The 19,328-nt window shown below is 41.1% G+C and overlaps 1 protein-coding gene across 1 annotated transcript; it reads right to left on the minus strand.

The window, feature by feature from the left end:
• Window positions 1-2,324: 2,324 nt before the first annotated feature.
• On the minus strand, window positions 2,325-17,358 carry LOC140224827 (uncharacterized). The gene is made up of 5 exons (XM_072301554.1): window positions 17,185-17,358; window positions 14,685-14,795; window positions 10,445-11,839; window positions 6,737-7,330; window positions 2,325-3,392 (listed from the first exon to the last, which is right to left on the minus strand). The coding sequence occupies exons 1-5, from the start codon at window positions 17,243-17,245 to the stop codon at window positions 3,028-3,030; spliced, it is 2,526 nt and encodes an 841-aa protein (XP_072157655.1). The 5' UTR covers window positions 17,246-17,358; the 3' UTR covers window positions 2,325-3,027.
• Window positions 17,359-19,328: the final 1,970 nt, after the last annotated feature.

Consider the following 19,328-nt stretch of genomic DNA (forward strand, 5'->3'; position numbering starts at 1 on the left):
TAATGGTACTTAAAAGTAGACTAACATTATAGCCAATCTGAGTTTACATACTATTACATCCTTTGGTATAATTTTTGAGAGAGGACTCAATTCATTTGTAGGCGGTTCGCGGTGCAATATAAAACTGTGAAGCCGGAAATAAGGGAAATATGGAACACTTATGAAGAAATTTATTAAAGGAGCCCATCTGTTGGATTATTTTACGAAAGAAACGCCTAATGTCAAATAGGGTTCCAAACTCGGCACGTGGTACAGCTGGAATGAGGCGTTTTCAATGTTAATATAATTTGCCCTCGCTTTGTTTACACATTCTCAAACGGTGTTGGCGACCTCGTTGGAAACATTCATGGAAAAACTACGTTTCTACAAATTTTAAAACGCACGAAAGTGAAAAATTAGTTAATCTAACGCAAAGTTCAACAAATATTTCCCCCTTCAATAAAAGAACAGAAAAAAGGTCATTTACCGCGACCAAAGTGGGAGAATTTCATATTACTCTTATTTAAAATCATGAAATATTTCCAGAAATTCCGAAATTTATGAAATATGATGAAAAAAATGTTTCAATATGTCAATTATCAGCCCGCCGATGCTGTAATTCATCGAAACGCTGCCAATATTTTCCGGAAAAATCATTTTAGGAATTTTCATCTCTCACATTGCGCATATGCAAAAAATTTACTTGATGGTCATATGAAAAAATAGGGCTCTTTTGCGTCGTTGGGTATTTTTTGGTGCGAAAATGCACATCTCGCCCCTGACATGATTTTTTTCACTTTGTTCTAAAATTCAACTCCCTTGTAAAATTCTTTAAAAATATTTCGCAGAAATTTCTAATCTTTTTTCTTCTCTTATATGCCACCGGCCACCCTGACCGCGATTATGCTACTTTTTTCACATTTACTTTATCAATCGGTGATGCAATGTTAGCACGTCCTATCGTTATGGTAAGATGTAAGTTGCACATCTTAGAGTGACTTCCTCTCCTTCGAGGACATCTCCGTTCTCGAAATGGGAGCAAAATGCAGCCGGAAATTCCTACGAACGTTTTCGAGAGCGGGTAAATTTTCACTACAATGGAGATGATGCATGTGTGAAGAATTTGCGATTTGACTGTGGATTCTTATGTAAAAATTTGCGAGAAACACGAGGGTGCCACTGGTTTTCTCTGAAATCATCTCCCAAGCTCAAAAAAAGCTCTCAAGTTGAGGCCAAAATGGAGGGGATATCCTACGAGGGGCGTTCAATAAGTAAGTATCCCCCCTCTCTAAAATCCATTAGAATGGACCAATTTTAAAAAACTTGAGCTCAAAATCTTCCTTAGGATATTTCGAGTTCAACAAAATAAACCGCAACAAAATCGGACCATGTCCGGCCGAACGCGAGCCGTTTGAACGCGCCGAGGTGCTCGACGCTCCCGCCGAATCCGCGAGGATTTGAAGTCCGCTACAGGAGAAGAGCTTCTCTGCCAAAGCCTCAGTCGTTCATCACTGACGAAAAATCAAAGAAATTTTTGTAGAATAAGGGGCTTACCTCACTTCTCCACATAACCAGCTCGATCCAAGCAAGTCTGATACTGAGACTAAGAGAACAGCTTTTGGATGCCTCGCGCGTGGAAGTCTTTCAGCTGACCGGGGATGAAAGCGTGGACGGTTTGTTTGACCTCTTCCCTGATTCAACATTAACTCCTCCGAGTTCAGATTTCAGATACGATAATAAATGGCAAACCAGACCACCATTTATTCCCGTTCCTGAAATCTGAACTTGGAGGAGTTAATGTTGAATCAGGGAAGAGGTCAAACAAGCCGTCCACGCTTTCATCCCCGGTCCGCTGAAAGACTTCCACGCGCGAGGCATCCAAAAGCTGTTCTCTTAGTCTCAGTATCAGACTTGCTTGGATCGAGCTGGTTATGTGGAGAAGTGAGGTAAGCCCCTTATTCTACAAAAATTTCTTTGATTTTTCGTCAGTGATGAACGACTGAGGCTTTGGCAGAGAAGCTCTTCTCCTGTAGCGGACTTCAAATCCTCGCGGATTCGGCGGGAGCGTCGAGCACCTCGGCGCGTTCAAACGGCTCGCGTTCGGCCGGACATGGTCCGATTTTGTTGCGGTTTATTTTGTTGAACTCGAAATATCCTAAGGAAGATTTTGAGCTCAAGTTTTTTTAAAATTGGTCCATTCTAATGGATTTTAGAGAGGGGGGATACTTACTTATTGAACGCCCCTCGTATTATCCCACCCTACCCTGAGAGTCCACCTCTACATCAAGACAAACTCTCCATTCAAAGATAGGGAGCAAATACATTAGCAGTGATGCCGTGTTTTCAGTTTTGGAGTCCCCAAATAAAGTGGCAACCCTGCTAATGTATTTGCTCCCTATCTATGTATGGAGAGTTTGTCTTGATGTAGAGGTGGACTCTCAGGGTAGGGTGGGATATCCCGTCCATTTTGGCCTCAACTTGAGAGCTTTTTTTGAGCTTGGGAGTTGATTTCAGAGAAAAAACCCGTGGCACCATCGTGTTTCTCGCGAACTTTTACACGAAAATCAATAGTCAAATCGCAAATTTCTCACACATGCAACATCTCCATTCTTAAGCACGTCTTGTATCAGCTATGTACTAGGGGGTTCGCTCCCTGGTCGCTTTGCGATCCAACCCACGAGGTGCTTAGCGTCGTACGTAAAACGTTGTTCTTATGGTGCTTCAATGGACGCCATATTTTGTGTAAGAACGGCATGCGATATATCGCATCAATTGGTTCCATTTTTTCAGCCACTCGTCATTTTTCTCCAATTTTGAAATCGCAATTCTGTTGTCAGAAGACTAAAGCACTCGCTTACCAATTTTAACAACAGAATTGCGACAATTTACAGAATTGCAGTTTTCTGACAACAGAATTGCGATCTCAAAATTGGAGAAAAATGACGAGTAGGTGAATAAATGGAACCAGTTGATGCGATATATCGCATGCCGTTCTGACACAAAATATGGCGTCCATCGAATCACCTTAATTAGAAGCGTAACCCTGCTTCATGCACATTGCTTCCAACATGAAGTTGCCTGTTCACCGTCCGAATCCTGTGAATCAAAAGCGTGGAATTTTATTTTTGTGCGTGTTGTTAAGAAGCGTACCCCTGCTTCATGCACATCTCTTCCTGCTTGCTTGCACGCTTGGACGAACTCTTCAAAAATCTTCTTCGGCAAATCTCGCGCTTGTTCTTCGAAAAAAGCTTCGATCTCATCGATGTTCAAGTGACAGTTACACGTTTTCTTACTCCGAGCGATCGTCCCCAATGTGTAACCTATGCACTTCCCCCCTGGATAAAGTTCGAGTATACCGTATCTCTTGTCGCATTTGCCCTGGCATATTTCTTCCGAAAGTACCTCCTGATTATCTGAGACAAAAAAACAAAGCAAGGATAAGACAAATAATAGACGGATACATTAACTGCATGAATTGCAATTAAAAGCAAAAGTTAATCGTTCTTCAACGTTTGGAAGAAAATAGGGGGGAGGGGGGAGCAAAATAACTCGAAACAGGAAAGGAAAGTTGAAGTTTAATTAAATTGGAGAAAATTAAAATCGGACATAACGGACAGCGGATAAGAGATGCCTTTGTTGTAAGGGCTGGTGACCCCAAAGGCCAAAGGCACCAAAGCACGAGTGCCAGATGATCCCTACCTATCTTCTTAATAAATTAGAAACGCCAACTACCGGTGGCAGTGGCGAATCTTGAAAGTTGGCAAAAATGTGGTTGGTCTATTTACTGCCAACTACTAAGCTTTTCCGAGATTCCTTTGCACACGTTGCAAGTTTTAAGTTGAAAGTGGGGGTCATGAGTGCATCACTCATCAACGAGGGTATTTGCAAGACATTTCACGATCATCGATGAGTGATGCACCGATGACCCCCACTTCAGCAAAACTTTTGCAACGTGATGCCGGAATCACACGCTGAATTAGGCAGCTGAATGTGGAAGTCAACAGTCATCGCTCAACAGCTAAAATTTCGCAAATTCGAGTTATTTTCATCCAGATGTGTATCAAATCTATTCGAATAGTTCAGACAAATCCGACACTATCCGATGGTCTCTGATAATCGTTGCTGAATTTTGCACGACACGCGCAAAATTCATACATCGGGCCGATGACTTCCGTATTTAAGCCACATTCAGCTCCTACATCACGTTCAGCGTGTGATTGCGGCATGTGCAAAGGGCGAGAGACTTTGTGATTCTTGGTCGTGATGCGCAACAAGCCTCGGTCTTCCACCAATCATCGCTACAGATGTGGAAATTTGAACACAGCACCGCGGACTGGTTCCACATTTTTTGGGCAAGTCCCACCGAAAGAAGAATTTGGGGATCTTGATAAGAGGTAAATAAGAAATGAGCTACATAATTGAATCGACGTATGCGAAAACGTCCGGTGTCCAAGACAGTGTTCCAGAATTTGAGTGGTCAATTTCGTTGTAGCTTAACGACACAAGATGTTTTAAGACTTTAGGAATGTGGAACAATTTTATAAATAATCCCCTGAGTGTAATGAAATGTTTACAAAAGAGATCGATCCTATTCATCAGTGTCGTGGGACTAAAGAAACTCACCGCAATCAGGGCCGGATTGAGGGGGTGGCCACATGGGCCGCGGCCCATGCCGGCAAATCTATACGGGGCGGCAAATATTGCAATTTTTTTAAATGTAGGTATAAAAAAAAATCGGATTTAGAAAAAAAAATTACTAATGAGAAAAGGCGACAAAATCTCTCATTTCCTGAGAGTTTAGTAATTTCTAATTTTGTCGTCTTTCAATTATACAAGAGACAGCACCTTCAATTAGTCGCGTTAAGAGAGAAACCAAGCATGCAATTTAGCCTGGAACGGCGCGACTTAGAGAGGAATGATGACGAGGACTTAAGATGAGAAGGAAAAACCCTCATCGTGGCGATCGGCATTTAACATATATAGCGCCTATAAGGCTGCACGAATACTTCACGTATCGCATCAAACACAGTGCGGTCATTGCTGTCAGCGTGAAACGGATAGCGCCTACAAGAATGCATGAATACTTCACGCATTGCGCGAAACACAGTGCGGTCAGCGTGAAACGCATAGCGCCTACAAGACTGCGTGAATACTTCACGCATTGCGCCAAACACGGCGCGGTCTGCGCGGCGCGGCGGCGGAAGTTAAAATCATTAATCCTCATTTATGTTTGTTCTTTCATAAATGTTCCGTTCATTTTTTATGAATGGAAGGCCTTGTCCACACAGAGATAGGTTTACGAAACTTAACTTTCGCGCAAAGTTCCGTGAACTTTTGCTAGTAGTGTTGACAGGGCTTTCCCAAAAAATGTGTTCAACACGAGTAAACGCGTCTTATGCACCCTTCCCCCGCTGGCACGTTCATTAGATGGTTTTTATTAATGTTTCAAAACGAATGAGAAGGGGGCGGCAAAATACAGGCGGCCCATGGGCGGCAAGTAGATAAATCCGGCCCTGACCGCAATTATGAAACCTTGTATTGGACAACAGACGTTTTTGCATACGTCGATTAAATTCGAAAGAAGCTCTGTGAGAATTTATACATGGTGCGGAATGGGACCCCAATCCCCAAAAATCAAGGCAGGAATTTTGTTATTTCATGACACCAAGAGTGCCGTGCTAAGGAAGAACGCCGTATGAGCCTTCAGGCGTTGCCAAATTGCCCCGGATAAAACGTTTATTTTTGAAGAAAATTATGCATTTTTTTCTTCGAAATCCTCAGATATTTTAGATTTAATTGCGTACAAAATTGTCAAAAAAAATTGAAGAAAATTATCCATAATTTTCCTAGTAAATTGGGCTTTTATTGAAGAAAATATGGCAGCGTCTGAAGGCCGATACGGCGTTCTTCCGTAGCACGGCAGAAGTGTTATCTATCAAGTTGAAAAAACACAATTCCAGCTCGAACGTACATTGTTTGTGAGAAAAAAGTGTCACATGTTACCCATCAATCTCTTCATTTTCTCCGTAATGACTTTTCGCCGCCAGTGGCGTGGCGTGAATGATCGATTATCGATATTTCTCCATTTGAAGCTATGGTAAAGAATCGATTATCAAGCTGTTCGCTGCGACCACCCTGATTATCGATCCCTTCCCATGGGTTTGAATGACAGATCAATCGATATATCGCAAAACATGCCACGCCACTGTTCGCCGTCATCATCATTATTATTTTTAGTAACCTAAACAAGATCGACGAGGGATGGTGCATTTATTCTCACCCTATCGAGAAGGCCAAACACACTGAAAGAATTTTCTCGACATTTTTACCAAGGTCCGTTGGTAACTTTACCATCTCACTTTTTTACCAATTATTGGTAATGTTACCAAGATAGGCTGGTAAACTTACCTAAAAACTGGTATACTTACTGGTTTTTTCAGGTAAGAATACCACTTTTATTGGTAATCAATTCCAGGTAACTTTACCATTTTATCTCGGTAATTCTACCACAGTCGATAAAAAATCTTGGCGTTTTTACCAAGGTCCATCGGTAACTTTACCGTAAGTTCAATAATTTTACCGAAATTTCTCGGTAAAATTACCAATACCATAAATGGTAATCTTACCGAGAAAAAACAGGGATTAAATAGAGCCCTGAATTCTTGGTAATTTTACCCTTTTCTTGATAAATACACCGAGAGTTTTTTTTCAGTGCAGCAGAACAAAGCGAACTAGGATCGATAAAAGTATGACTAACCTGTTCTCTTCACTGTTCCCATTAAAATTTTGTTATCATCTGGCATCTTTGCACCACTCTTAGCTCCCCCGGGGTTCCCAAGGTACCAGGCTGCTTTTGACTTTCCACTTTTTGCTACCATTTCTTGTGCTTCCAGTTCCTTCTTATGCGTTTCATACGGGATCTCTACTTCTGTCATTATATTTTCCAGATACACTTTTCCAGCACAGTAAAACCTCTTACATTGCGTTATGAAATCTGCATATCTTGTCTTCATCACTTCGTCATCGATTTGCAGTGGGTCCACTGGCGCACCGTCTGGTTTAAGTGCTGGCTTAGGTTCTGGTTTAGGTTCTGGCTTCGATTCTGGCTTAGGTTCTGGCTTTGACTTACGTTTTGGACCAAGGTCTGGCATACGATCAACTTTAAATGTATGTCCCTTTGGGTCGAACATTTTCAGCTTCTTAATAGTCCCAACGTTTACCAAGCATTGACATTCTGTCTCATCTTCAGACACTTTTGCGACCGTAAAAGGTATTTTTTGCATGTCGTCGGCTTTAACGAAGCCAAATGTTGTCCGACAAGTCACTTTGCAAATGGTCACATTAAACCAAGCTGAAATAATAAAATACAAATCATGACGCATTACATCTGATGTGCTCATGCATCGAATTTTGTTGCCCACAAGTTTTGTCAAGCAAATTTTTGAACGAAATCGGCGTATCGCTGGCTTATCGCAAAAATCTTACATATAGCTCGATCGCGGTATATCACAATTTACGCCCCTTAATTTTTCTTGAAGATGGGCACTTACGGACGCAGACGGACTTTTTATCTTAAATTTTTTCTCTTTTTTCTCTTTTTTTAAAATTTTTTCATTTTTCAAATAGAAGAGATTGATAGAAGAGATAGTTGGTTGGTTAACACTTGTATTATAACGTGTGATCTAACAATACCCACATACGTAATTAACACCTTGGAATAACAAGGTGGAGAAATGGTCCACACCATTTCGCGGGGATTACAAAGCCAAGAAATTCCAAAAAATTTTCAATCCGAGTCAAGACATTTTTTTCTCTAATTTTGAGCGAAAGTTGAACTAAGTTGGGTTCACTAACGAGTGTGATCTACTGATGAGGTCTAAAAAGACCCAAAACGTTAAAGATCTCTCTGCGTGACCTCAACATAATATTCCAATGCAAATCTGGCTGAGCTAAACACTATCCCCTCTCAGTCTTGTACTGGTGCTTGTTAGAGCAAAATTTGTTTTGACTCTCAATGAAAATTTTTTGGAATTTTTTGGGTTTGTTTGGTGTGGACCCTAATGGAGAATTCCACAAAGTGCGGTAGTGCACTCTCGCATAATCCACCATCACAGCCTCTACTCAATATAAGAGCTGCTTACGATACTTTGAATTTCGGAGCTAATTGTGGATCAAACCAGAGATACTATCGTGTCCAGAGGCGTGGCGTGCTTCGCGATCTATCGATTGATATGCCACTTAAACCTATGGAAAAATATCGATAGACAGGGTGTTCGCAACGAACACCATAATAATCGATTCTCCACCATAGCTTCAAATGGGGAAATATCGAAAATCGATCATTATCGCCTCGCCCCGGATCGTATCCATGACTAATTACTTACGAAAGGACAGACGGTTAAATTTCAAATCTTCCTCACTTGCCGTGGATGCCATCAAAATAGTTAATCTCCGTCAAAATAATATGAAGTGCGTATTTTTTGGTGGAACTTATACTTAAACAACAAGGATTAGAAGTTCACAAAGAGTGCTTGTAACGTAATTTTAAATCATGGTGGCAGCTAAAATAATAGGTTTTGATGCGGGTCATTTTGTCACCTAATTCAAGTTGTATGCAAAAAAAAAAAAAAAAAAAAAAAAAAAAAAAAAAGGAAGCAGTCAAATCACTGAATCATTCAAGGTGGCGCGTGAGTACCTATACCTGTGACGAGAGTGTAGACAGGTGTGAAATTCCGAAAATTCACCGGGCCTCCCTCGATGCCTCTTTGAATAAAGTGAGGTCCCAAAAAGGCAGTCAATATATGAAATCTATTCAGAACGAGTTATCATTACAATTGTTACGACTCGTCGTTCATGAAGCACATATTTGACTTAGTTACTAGATTTTACCAATTTTTGCGAGCGCTCTTTCATGAACATTCTTGGCCATGTTGGTTTGATATGGGAATCTGGAGATTGGCAACGAAATTCTGCATGACAGGTTAGCTGCCTTTTTGGGCGTTAAGGCCCCGATAAAGCAAGCTGTCCATACTCTCGCTGTACAGGTATAGTTACTCTAGGTGGCACTTGTTCCGACAAGTAATAAATCGTTTAATTGCATACACTGAGAAAAAAATAGCATTGATTCAATTGTGGCCAAGAAAAAGAAAAATCACTGTGATCCGACAAGGGTGAAGACTGTCTACTCGAAGGCAGTATCTATTCAAGTTCCAGGAGAGAAATACAGTTTTCACCGAGGGATGTTTTAATTGGACGTATTTCTACCAAACAGAACTATGTGCGGGTGAGAAAGATTGGGCGTGCTCGTTAGTTCTCGGGCGGTAAGAATGCATCGGAATTTTAAAGCGCCAGTGATGTCAGCGGCGCCGATTGATAGACTGAGACTGATCGGTGCCCTTTAGCTCATGAGCCCTGTTCGCAACGCTCTTTTGCCACGCTCACGGCTCATCATGAGTCCCGCATTCAGTTGGCAAGTAGTTCTGTTTGCTGAATTCAAAATCCCGCTTTTCCATTTCACCAAAAGGAATCACGCCCACTCTGCCGTGCTACGGAAAAACGTCGTAAGAACCTACAAGCGTTGCCAAATTTCCTTTGATAAGCTCCGAATTTCCTGGTAAATTTAGGAAACCTCTCCTTCAAATTTTTCATATCATTTTGTTTGGAATTTCACCTAAACTTCCTGAAAATTTCAAGGAAGAATAATCATAGCTTTCCTCCAAAATAAACATTTAAAAGAGGGAAATTTGGCAACTCTCGAATGTTCATACGGCGTTTTTCCCTAGGACGGCAGCACTGACCACATCGTTTCTTGTCCACCTCGCCACGAGAACACCTCTCCTTTCCCACCCGCACATAGCTCTGTTTGGTGGAAATACGACCAATTAGAAGTTGGAAAGGGATGAAGGGGCTCAAAAAGCTGATTGTTAACGTTACGTATTTCATAAATCTCGGAGCCACGTAAGCGGCAGATACACCTGCGAGTTACAAGCGCTTGTTGGAAGTGAAACACCAATAGGGAACCAGGGTTTCGATCGCTCGACGTCGAGCTATCGAAATCCTCCTTGCCCATTGGTGTTTCACTTTCAACAAGCGTTCGTAACTCGCAGATGTATTTGGGCCTAAAGGCCCAAAGGCCCAAAGGCCCAAGGTCCAATTCAGTCCTAAAGGACTGAATTGGACCGCGTTAAACAGAAAGGAACCAAGCCACATCAGCTATTGCCAAATTTAACAGGGAGATTTCATTTTTTACGAGAGAACGTCCGCGCAGATTCCTTTGAAAATTTTAAGGAATTTGCTTTGTGTTGTGGAGAAAATTCACTAAAATTCGCACAAACATTTTCATGTAAAAAATTAAATTGCCCGATTAAATTTGGCAATAGCTGATGAGGCTTGGTTCCTTTCTGTTAAACTCGGTCCAATTCACATTCGATATCAGCTCGTCAAAACTGAGAGAATTTTTACTGACCTTTTTTCGACGCGAAAGTCCCGACAACAATCTTATCCTCAGGAATGTCTTCCGGTCGATTGGTCGTGGAAAGTCTTGAAAGCCTTGTGAGGAGTCGACCTTGCTTTCCACGTTTCAATTCTTCCGCTTCCGGCTCCTTGAACTCGACCGAAGGGCGCTTCGAGTGCTTCTTCTCCAGGAGCCTTGAATGATCTGCTGAACTTACATAGGATGAGGGTATCGAAGGTTCCTCCTCCACTATTTCCGATACAGGTTTAGAGCGGCCTGAGGCTTCCTCTTTGGCACCTGAAGACTGCCTTGAAAGTCGCCTCTCCGGAGAAGCTTTTGCAGACTCTGTTTCTTCCTTCTTAGTCAATGAGGAGGTTCGTGAAGACTCTCTCGATAGGGTAGATCCCTCTTCTACTATTTCTGGTGACGCTTTAGAAGTGCCCGCCTCACTACCTGAAGGCTGCCTTGAAAGCTTCCTCTCTGGAGAAGCTTTGCCGGGCTCTGTTGTTTCATTTTTAGGGTCGGAAGGATTTTTAGCTTCTTCTTTTTCATCCCCTGAAGAACGTCTTGAACGTGGGCTTCCAGGCGTCTCCTCCTTTTCTTCGACAGTTTTAGGAGTCCCTGGAGGAGTTCCCTTCAAGTTTGGTAAAGACGAACTCTTCTTGAGAGTATTTGAACCCCTCTGGGCCTCGTCTTCTGAGGTTTCAGGTAGACTCTTTTCACTGTCAGTTCCCCTTAAGATTGGTAAAGACAAACTCTTTTTGAGGGTTGTTGGAGCCCTCTTGCCCCAATCTTCAGAGGTTCCTCCAAAAGTCTGCTCGCCTTCCTTCGAGGTTTCAGATGGACTCTTCCCACTTTCACTTCGCTTCAAGTTTGGTAAAGACAAGCTCTTTTTGAGAAATTTTGCCCTCAGGGCCCCGTCCTTTGAGGTTTCTGGTAGACTCTTTTCACTGTCAGTTCCCCTCAAGTTTGGTAAAGACAAACTCTTTTTAAGAGTTTTTGGGGCCCTCTTCCCTCCACTGTCAGAGGTCCCTTCTGAGGACTGTTCGCCTGCTTCCTCCACGGTTTCAGGTAGACCCTTCCCACTGTCAGTACGCCGCAAGCTGAATAAAGATTTCAGTACGTTGGCCCGTTCCTCATACGGAATTTGGATTGGAACTTTCCCGTCTATCCAAAATCTGAGGGAGCAAAATGATTTCTCAGCCCTGCCGAAGAATTCTACGGTATCAACCCGCTTTTCGATCAAGTAAGATTCAATCTGTTTATAGTTCAGCACACAACTACAGATACGCCCATTGGCTGAAAGAGATGGTACGGCGATAGGTATCAGCTTCGTATGGCTCTGTTCTATATCTCCAAAATGCGTTGCGCACGTAACCGCGCAATCTTCTATTTTGATTTTCTCACCTGAAAAGTTTAAAAATCTTCTGAAGTGTTTAAAAACAAGTCATTATTTAAAGTTGAGTATTTATGATAAGCCGCAGCAAGGCAAAATGTGCCTTAAGGTGGACGAAAAGAAAAAAAGTTGACTATACCGTAGCCCGTAGCCTACACGGAAAAAAAAATTGCTGAAAGTAACATCCCGGACGTTAAAAATCTGCGCGGCAACTCTTGAATGTTGATTTGAACGCGACGGTTGTTAATTCAAGGTAGCTAGGATATTACTTTAACAGACAGAGTGTCCATAACAACATTCAAGAGTTGTCGCGCAGATTTTTAACATCCGGAATGTTACTTCAACATTTTTTCCCCCCGTGTAGAAAAGTTAATTCTGCTTTATATGGCGCTAAGAGCACCCAAAAATTCCCAAAACTGACTGAAATTCAAAGTTCCAGGACGAGAATTAGGAAATTCGCGGGACAACCGTTACCATATTTATACCCTCCAAGAAACCGAAACACCATTTTATCCAGGTATGTTATGATGGAGCCCCTGCCACTTATTTTTAGCTGCAAAATCAAAATATGACCTTATTTCATCTCTTCCGTGCATGCAACATACATTTAGAAAATCTAATCTTCTCGGAAAACCCCGATTTTAAAAGAAAATCTGAATTTTCCGGAAAATTTGTGATGAAAAAAAATGGCCTTCATTCCTGGACTTAACGCTAAAAGTTTTAAGGACATTTTTACCGAAACTCAAGTGTTTTTTTCGGCGTAGACCTGTATATTGTAAATCACGATATTCTTTGATCATCCATGGTCGATTATTAAATGGTGCATTTTGCAAAAAGGAACCAAGAGCATTTCAATGTTGCTAAGATTGTGCAACTTCAATTCTTTGCAGAAAATTACAGAAATCGTGAATAAAATTAAATGTCCGATGGTAATTTTTGTCTTAAATTCATAGTTGATTGGGAGCAAAGATAAAACTTGTTTAGATGATTGTAGTTTCGATTTGCAAGGTGAAGAAAGTTGCACAATCTTAGCGACATTGGAATGTTTGTGGTTCCTTTTTGCAAAATGCAATCCAAATAAGGACGGAGCCTTTAGTGGCCATGACCCTCCGTATGTCTTCTATGGATAGCAAATATAATCAGACCAAATACACGGCTCTGCACAGAAAAGGAAGCTCCCGTTCTAAACGTCCTAAGTACGAACTGTACGTATAGACATACCATCCGTTTCAGGTCTATAGGCCGAAAGTTATTTCGGCTTAATGAGCCGTTAGCTCCGACCACTAAACCTGGCGCAGCCGATAACTACGGCCCTCGATCCGAAATGACAGCCTTAAAATCATGGAATGGTATATATTTGTATCCACGTGTAAAGTCCGTAATTACGGTGTTCAGAGCTGAGTTTTCTTTTAATTTATTTTTTATTATTTTTTATAGCACTGTGCGCCACCGTTTAGTTCACGTATAGCCCAATTTTTTTTGTAACCGGACAATGCAATTTGAACAGGTCAAAATTTCTAATGCCAACGATCACCGGTATGTGTTCGACAAAATTCGCTGAATGATTTTCGGTGAAAAAAGCAGCCCAAATAGCCAAATTGCTATGCCTTAATACTATTACGCATGTCGATGGTGAAACTCCCAAAGCACGTATGCGAAATTGCAGACTTCCCATCACACTTTATTTTTGTAAACTGAAAACTACTCAACGACAGTTCTTAAAAACTTCCATAGTTTACTTCTGTGTGTGAAAAAAATTCTGAAAAAATTTCAAGAATGAAGATGTTCATTTATGTTCCTTGAAAACGTAAAGTAGGAGCGGAGATTTTAAAACACCGCAAACGAGCTAAGTGGTTTGGGAATTTCACGGTCGATGTGTATGTATTTGACTTAATTTGGCTCGAACAAATGGACTGCATTTTGCAATTTGGAACTGTAAATTCTGGCTCATCTGAAAAACACTTATATGCATTGGGAAACTAATGGCACACACGTTGTTTTTAAACCGGGCCGGAATTTATAGTTCCTAATTGCAAAATGCAGTCCAACTGGTTATAATGGGTCAGTAATTGCGCCGGTCTCAGAATCGTGCTTTATTGCTTGATTCTTGCAGATCAACTGAAAATAAGAAGATCTGTCCAAACAGCATCTTTCCACGTTGAATATTAACTGAGATATCGCGCCTTGAACTACTCGATTTATGACGTCATCCACCGCGGTAGCACACACCATGTTATGCACTACCGCGGTGGATGACGGCAAAAACTCGGCTTTTCAAAGGACGATATCTCGGTCAATGTTCAACGCGAGAAGATGCTGTTCGGACGGATCTTCTTAGTTTTAGCAGCTGATCTACAAGAATCAAGCATCAAAACACGATTCTGGGACCAGCACAACTGACCCATCGTTCTGTAAACTAGGGGGTTTTCCACGCCTCGACGGAAACATGCGGAACAAAAGTAAGTCGACACAAGTGATAATGGAGAATTTGCATGCAATTTTCTTATTGCTTCATCTGAAAGTGCTGAAAGAGCTGATTTCACAGTAATTTTTATAATATTTTTCTGATGTAGGAAATAGTATAAAAATAAATTTAAAAGTGAGAAAATGCACCGCCTAATGACGTCATCTGGCGGCATTTCCCATTTAAACACATGTATTTTAACAGATTAGATCATTTTGTCAAATCATCTCCAATAATTGTTCAATTTATGAACTAAGGGTATCCTCGTGTTCAGTTCACCCAGGAGTTTCCTTTTAAACACGGAATTCATCAAATTTCAGATATCTGAAAATTCTCCATTGTTTCGGTTGACCTGAATCTATAATTTATGAATGATAAACTTATATTCTAACCTTCTGACTCCGACTTGAAAACTCCAAATTTGATGACCGGAGGATGCTCCTTTGCCAATTTCTTAGCCAGATTTTTTTTTGGCGCTGCTGGGCCTCTCCACTTGGGGCATACTGCAAGATTAAGACTCATAAAACATAGCTCTAAAAGCGAAAGTCACTGATTTATTTTTAAATAACAATAGAACGGCATCATTAAGGATGAATGAATGTAGTGAAATGGTTGCGATTTCGAGAAAAACTGTTTTGAAGTTGTGTAATAATGTGAGGGGATGTGACACAGATGAACTTCATGCAAAATTCAGTAGGGCAAATCTGAGTTTCTTTGGTTGCTTATTTTTTTAATAGATAAAATAGTCTAAAAAGAGAGAGTAACTCTGTAACTCATATCTCAAATGATTCGATATTTTTAAACCTGTCACTCATGGTGCCTCTCGATTAAGAAGTAAAAATTCATCGCGGTTTCGCGTAATGATGAAACGTGAGTAAGTAAGAGAATACGGAAAAAGACATTAAGGTGATTCGTCAAGCTCAAGTGACGTAGTCGAACTGGTATGCGATATATCGCATCTTTTAGGTCAAAAATCCTGACAGATTTTGAATTTTCAGCCAAAAAAAAACAAAAAACAAGCAGGAAGCTCCAACGCATTCGCGTCGGAAAGCGGCTCTGGCGACGGTAGGTAGTTGTTACGCGTTTACGGTTTCCTTGGTAACCTTTGTTTGCTATCAGCTGATGTCGAGTAGTATGATTAGGAAGCTCCAACCACGGCATTCTTCGAAAAAAGCGCGAAAACTTATAGATTTGAATTTTCAAATTTTAAACGTAAAGTACATTTTTTCCAGTGCGAGATTAAAGCACAGACCCGTTTTGAATTATTGACAGTATCACCATGATTCCAAAAATACACTACACAACATAGCATTCGCTCACAGGAAAAAGATATCAATTAAAATAAAATCAGTCCCCCCTAAACAGCAGAAAATGGCGCCGATTCCCATCAACCAACACGCGGTCTCTCCAATGTAACATGGTCCGTTGATACTCCCCAGCTGGGACCGTCCGGAATAGCAGCTCTAGTGCAAGCACCAGAGCCGCTAACAATAGTCCCTAGGCATGAGCCTAAAGAATCATTCTAATTCCTTAAATCGGCAAAATTCAGAGAAATGAAAGCAGGATAGTGTTTGGAAAAAAACCTCGCATTCGAAACAGAAATCGATCTAACAGAGCGGCGTGCTGCCAGCGAGAAACGCGCATTGGCGCCTACAAACCTAAGTGGATACTTCAAGCATTGTGCAATGCGTGAAGTATCCACTTAGGTTTGTAGGCGCCAGTGAGCCTCTCGCGCTGCTCTTCGGTTCAGCTATAGATGAACCGAATGCGAGGTTTTTTTCCAAACACTATCCTGCTTTCATTTCTCTGAATTTTGCCGATTTGTGGGTTTAGCATGATTCTTTAGGCTCATGTGCAGGGGCTATCGTCCTTTTTTTTGCTGAAAATTCAAAATCTGCCGAAATTTTTGACCTAAAATATGCGATATATCGCATGCCAGTTCGACCACGTCACTTCAGCTTGACGAATCACCTTAATGATCGACTGACACTAACCGTCCTGAGTTGTAAGTTGAAACTGACAGATCAACTGCTTGAACTTACATGCAAGAATTTGGCAAATGCAAAAAATTTAAGATGATTTGACTCATTGATTTACTCTCCCGTCATAGCAAAGAGAGCCGTAAGTGCAAAAATGAAGTTTTGAGGAAATGGGCGCACTAGCGTCTGAGCGGAAAATTTCATTGAAAGAAGCCTTCGTTCTTTGTCACATTGCCACCCATCATCCGGAAGACTCTTGGAAACCGTTTGGATGGTTAAAAATTGACCAATTTTATTTCAGTTATTTAAGAAGGGTATTATTCATTTTCAAACCAGGCTAGTGTTAGGCAAGACAGTCGTAAGTGATATCCTCTGCATGCTTTCGTGCTTGCGTTTTGGGTACACCACAAACACATTTTCAGGTTAGAAATGGGTAGAACAGGGCGGTACCGGGCGGCATTAAACTTGAAAGTACTGTTTCCATTGGCTCTCTGGAGGAATAGAGCCTCTTACGGCTGTTTTGTCTGAAATTACGTCATTTTTTGCGCACTTACGGCTTCCTCATATATCTTGTTTTCATACGAATAAGACAAATTTTGCTGTTTTTGCTATTTCAGTGGTTTTATTTAAAAGACATTAGACGACTTTCGAAGGAAACTCGAATTCGAATATTTGAGACTTACGGCCCTGTTTGCTATCACGGTAGGATCGGCGTCAGTTCTTAAAATTTTAAAATGTCCAAGGAAATTGACTCGTATTTTATTTTTATGAGGACGGATTTTGGGATGGAAAGAATAATGGGATGCGAACATTTGCTGGAAGCCTACCCAGTATCATTCGGTGACTTATTTGCTAAAGCTCTTAGATAAATATGCGGGTAAACAAATTGAAATTCAATCCGATAGTGGCTCACCTGTTCGGCACATTGGTGCAATGACGCACAGTACAAAAATGATACTCCACCTACGCCACATAGCGCGAATGAAATGAGGCACTTGCTTTTTTTACATTTTAGCAACTACCGAGCGGCCTTGATTCGGCTGTCTCGAACCAGATTTCATTTGCCGTTTTTGACAGTGTACCGACATTCGCCGAATTTTTTACCGAGCTTGTAAGCGTCACGTTCAGTCGCAACGCTGAATGGTTTATTTTAGTTTTAATCAGCGACACGTACTCTTGGTGCTGTAAATAAAAGGGGGTTTTCCTCCACTATTTCATCAAGTGCCTTCTTCATGATAGGAACGAAATAGCGCTGTTTAAAATTCTACGGAAAAATTCAGTTTCACACCTGTCCAAAGATATCCTACACAGTTAAAAAAGTCCGTGTTTATGGTTACTTTGGGTTAATACGAGTAACTTTTCCTTCGTCGAATCAACCGAAAGGACTCGGTGGATGATCGAATTGTTGGTTAGATCGACCGAAACTGTAGGCTCGCCATCATTTGCCCGAAGGCTAATTAAAGTGCTTTTTTGTATGTAAGTATGGTCTTTGAGCGTGACATAAAAATTGACCAATTGAATTGTAGCATTGAAAGTAAATGATCAACCAACCCTTAGATGCCCAAGCCAAGTCATATTGACCAAGGGTTTGCTTAAAACGCGTGCCCTACTGGCTGCATGGTTGTATGAGCTTTCGATATAGGTCTACAAATACATCGTAAGAAAATAATCAGACATCAAATTGAAAAATAAGAAAGAAATAGTCGAGTATCAATGCACCCAAAGATCACGAGTTCACGCCTCGCGCCATCGCGCCTTCAATTTCGTAGACGCAACATGGACATCCGTCAAGCACTAATAGTTGTATCTCTGCGCCGACATCAACGCGCGCCTTTCCTTTGCTCTGTTTCCATATTGTGTTTGTTTCCGCGTGTTTCATTTGTAATGGTACTTCAAGGGCTACCTGAATAACCCAGCCGAAGATAGAGGAGAGGTAATTGGGCCTGTTTTTTGACTTCACTCCCGAATGTGAGCGACACCATATTGGCAGTATTGATCGGATCATTGCGGGTTCACGTTTCGCGCCATCGCACCTTCAATTTTACAAATGCAACACGGACATCCATCAAGTTCGAATAGTTGTATCTCTGCGCCGCCATAAACGCGCGTTGAGGTGTATTTTTGAAATTTTATGAAAGTTCGGGTTAAGTAATCTCTAAATAAGCTATGATTCGTCCAAATCAATACTCATTCTGAAAAAAAAAAAAAAAAAAAAAAAAAAAAAAAAAAAAAAAAACTGTTAGAGGTCTCTCATATTTTGTTTCTTTGTAATTTGAAGTGAGTTTTTATCGGATCCTAAATTTACTATTTATGCATGACTGTTTGTTATAAAAACACACAATTTGAGTGGCTTGGAGAACATGCTGCATGAGTGCAATTTTAAAAAAAAATTATATATTAATGATTTCATAGAGAACTACCTTCAAAATGTATTCTGTGAAAAATTCACAACTAATATCCAATTTTTATGGATTGAGAAGTAAGTTTGAACTTTCTTTCCGCTCTAAGGCTCCATGTAATTTTAAAACTTTAAACACGTATTTCTAGAATTATCAAATACCGCACTTATGAGTCTTGACCTCCAATTTCCTCATTTGGACGTATTTCTGTCAAACGGACCTAAGCGCCATACGGTGAGGAAGGTAGAGGGGGGTTTGGATTGGCGGCGGAACCGGGCGTCGGGCTCATTCCGTCCTATGCTCTCAATGCTTTTCCATGGCGCTTAGGTCCGTTTGACAGACCGCGCTATCCGGGATTCTAAATTCCTCGAAAGGAACTCAAATTGGCGCTTAGTTCCATTTGATAGAAATACGTCCATTTGAAAGATTTTACAAACGAAAGCTTTGATAGCGACCAAACAGCCTTAACCCTCATCATCGATAGGGGCTTGCATACTCATGTAAGAATCCAATAAGTTAGACTCATACAACTCCCGCAATTCAGGCGAGGCACTGATTACGAAGCACCCTTTAAAATGCTTTCATGATCCCCTCCCAACGCCTCCTGTCCGTTCTAAATATCACCCCGACGGAAGACGTGATATTAAAAACTTAATTA

Source organism: Bemisia tabaci, chromosome 6 (assembly GCF_918797505.1).
Source record: "Bemisia tabaci chromosome 6, PGI_BMITA_v3".
Taxonomy (NCBI): Eukaryota; Metazoa; Arthropoda; class Insecta; order Hemiptera; family Aleyrodidae; genus Bemisia; species Bemisia tabaci.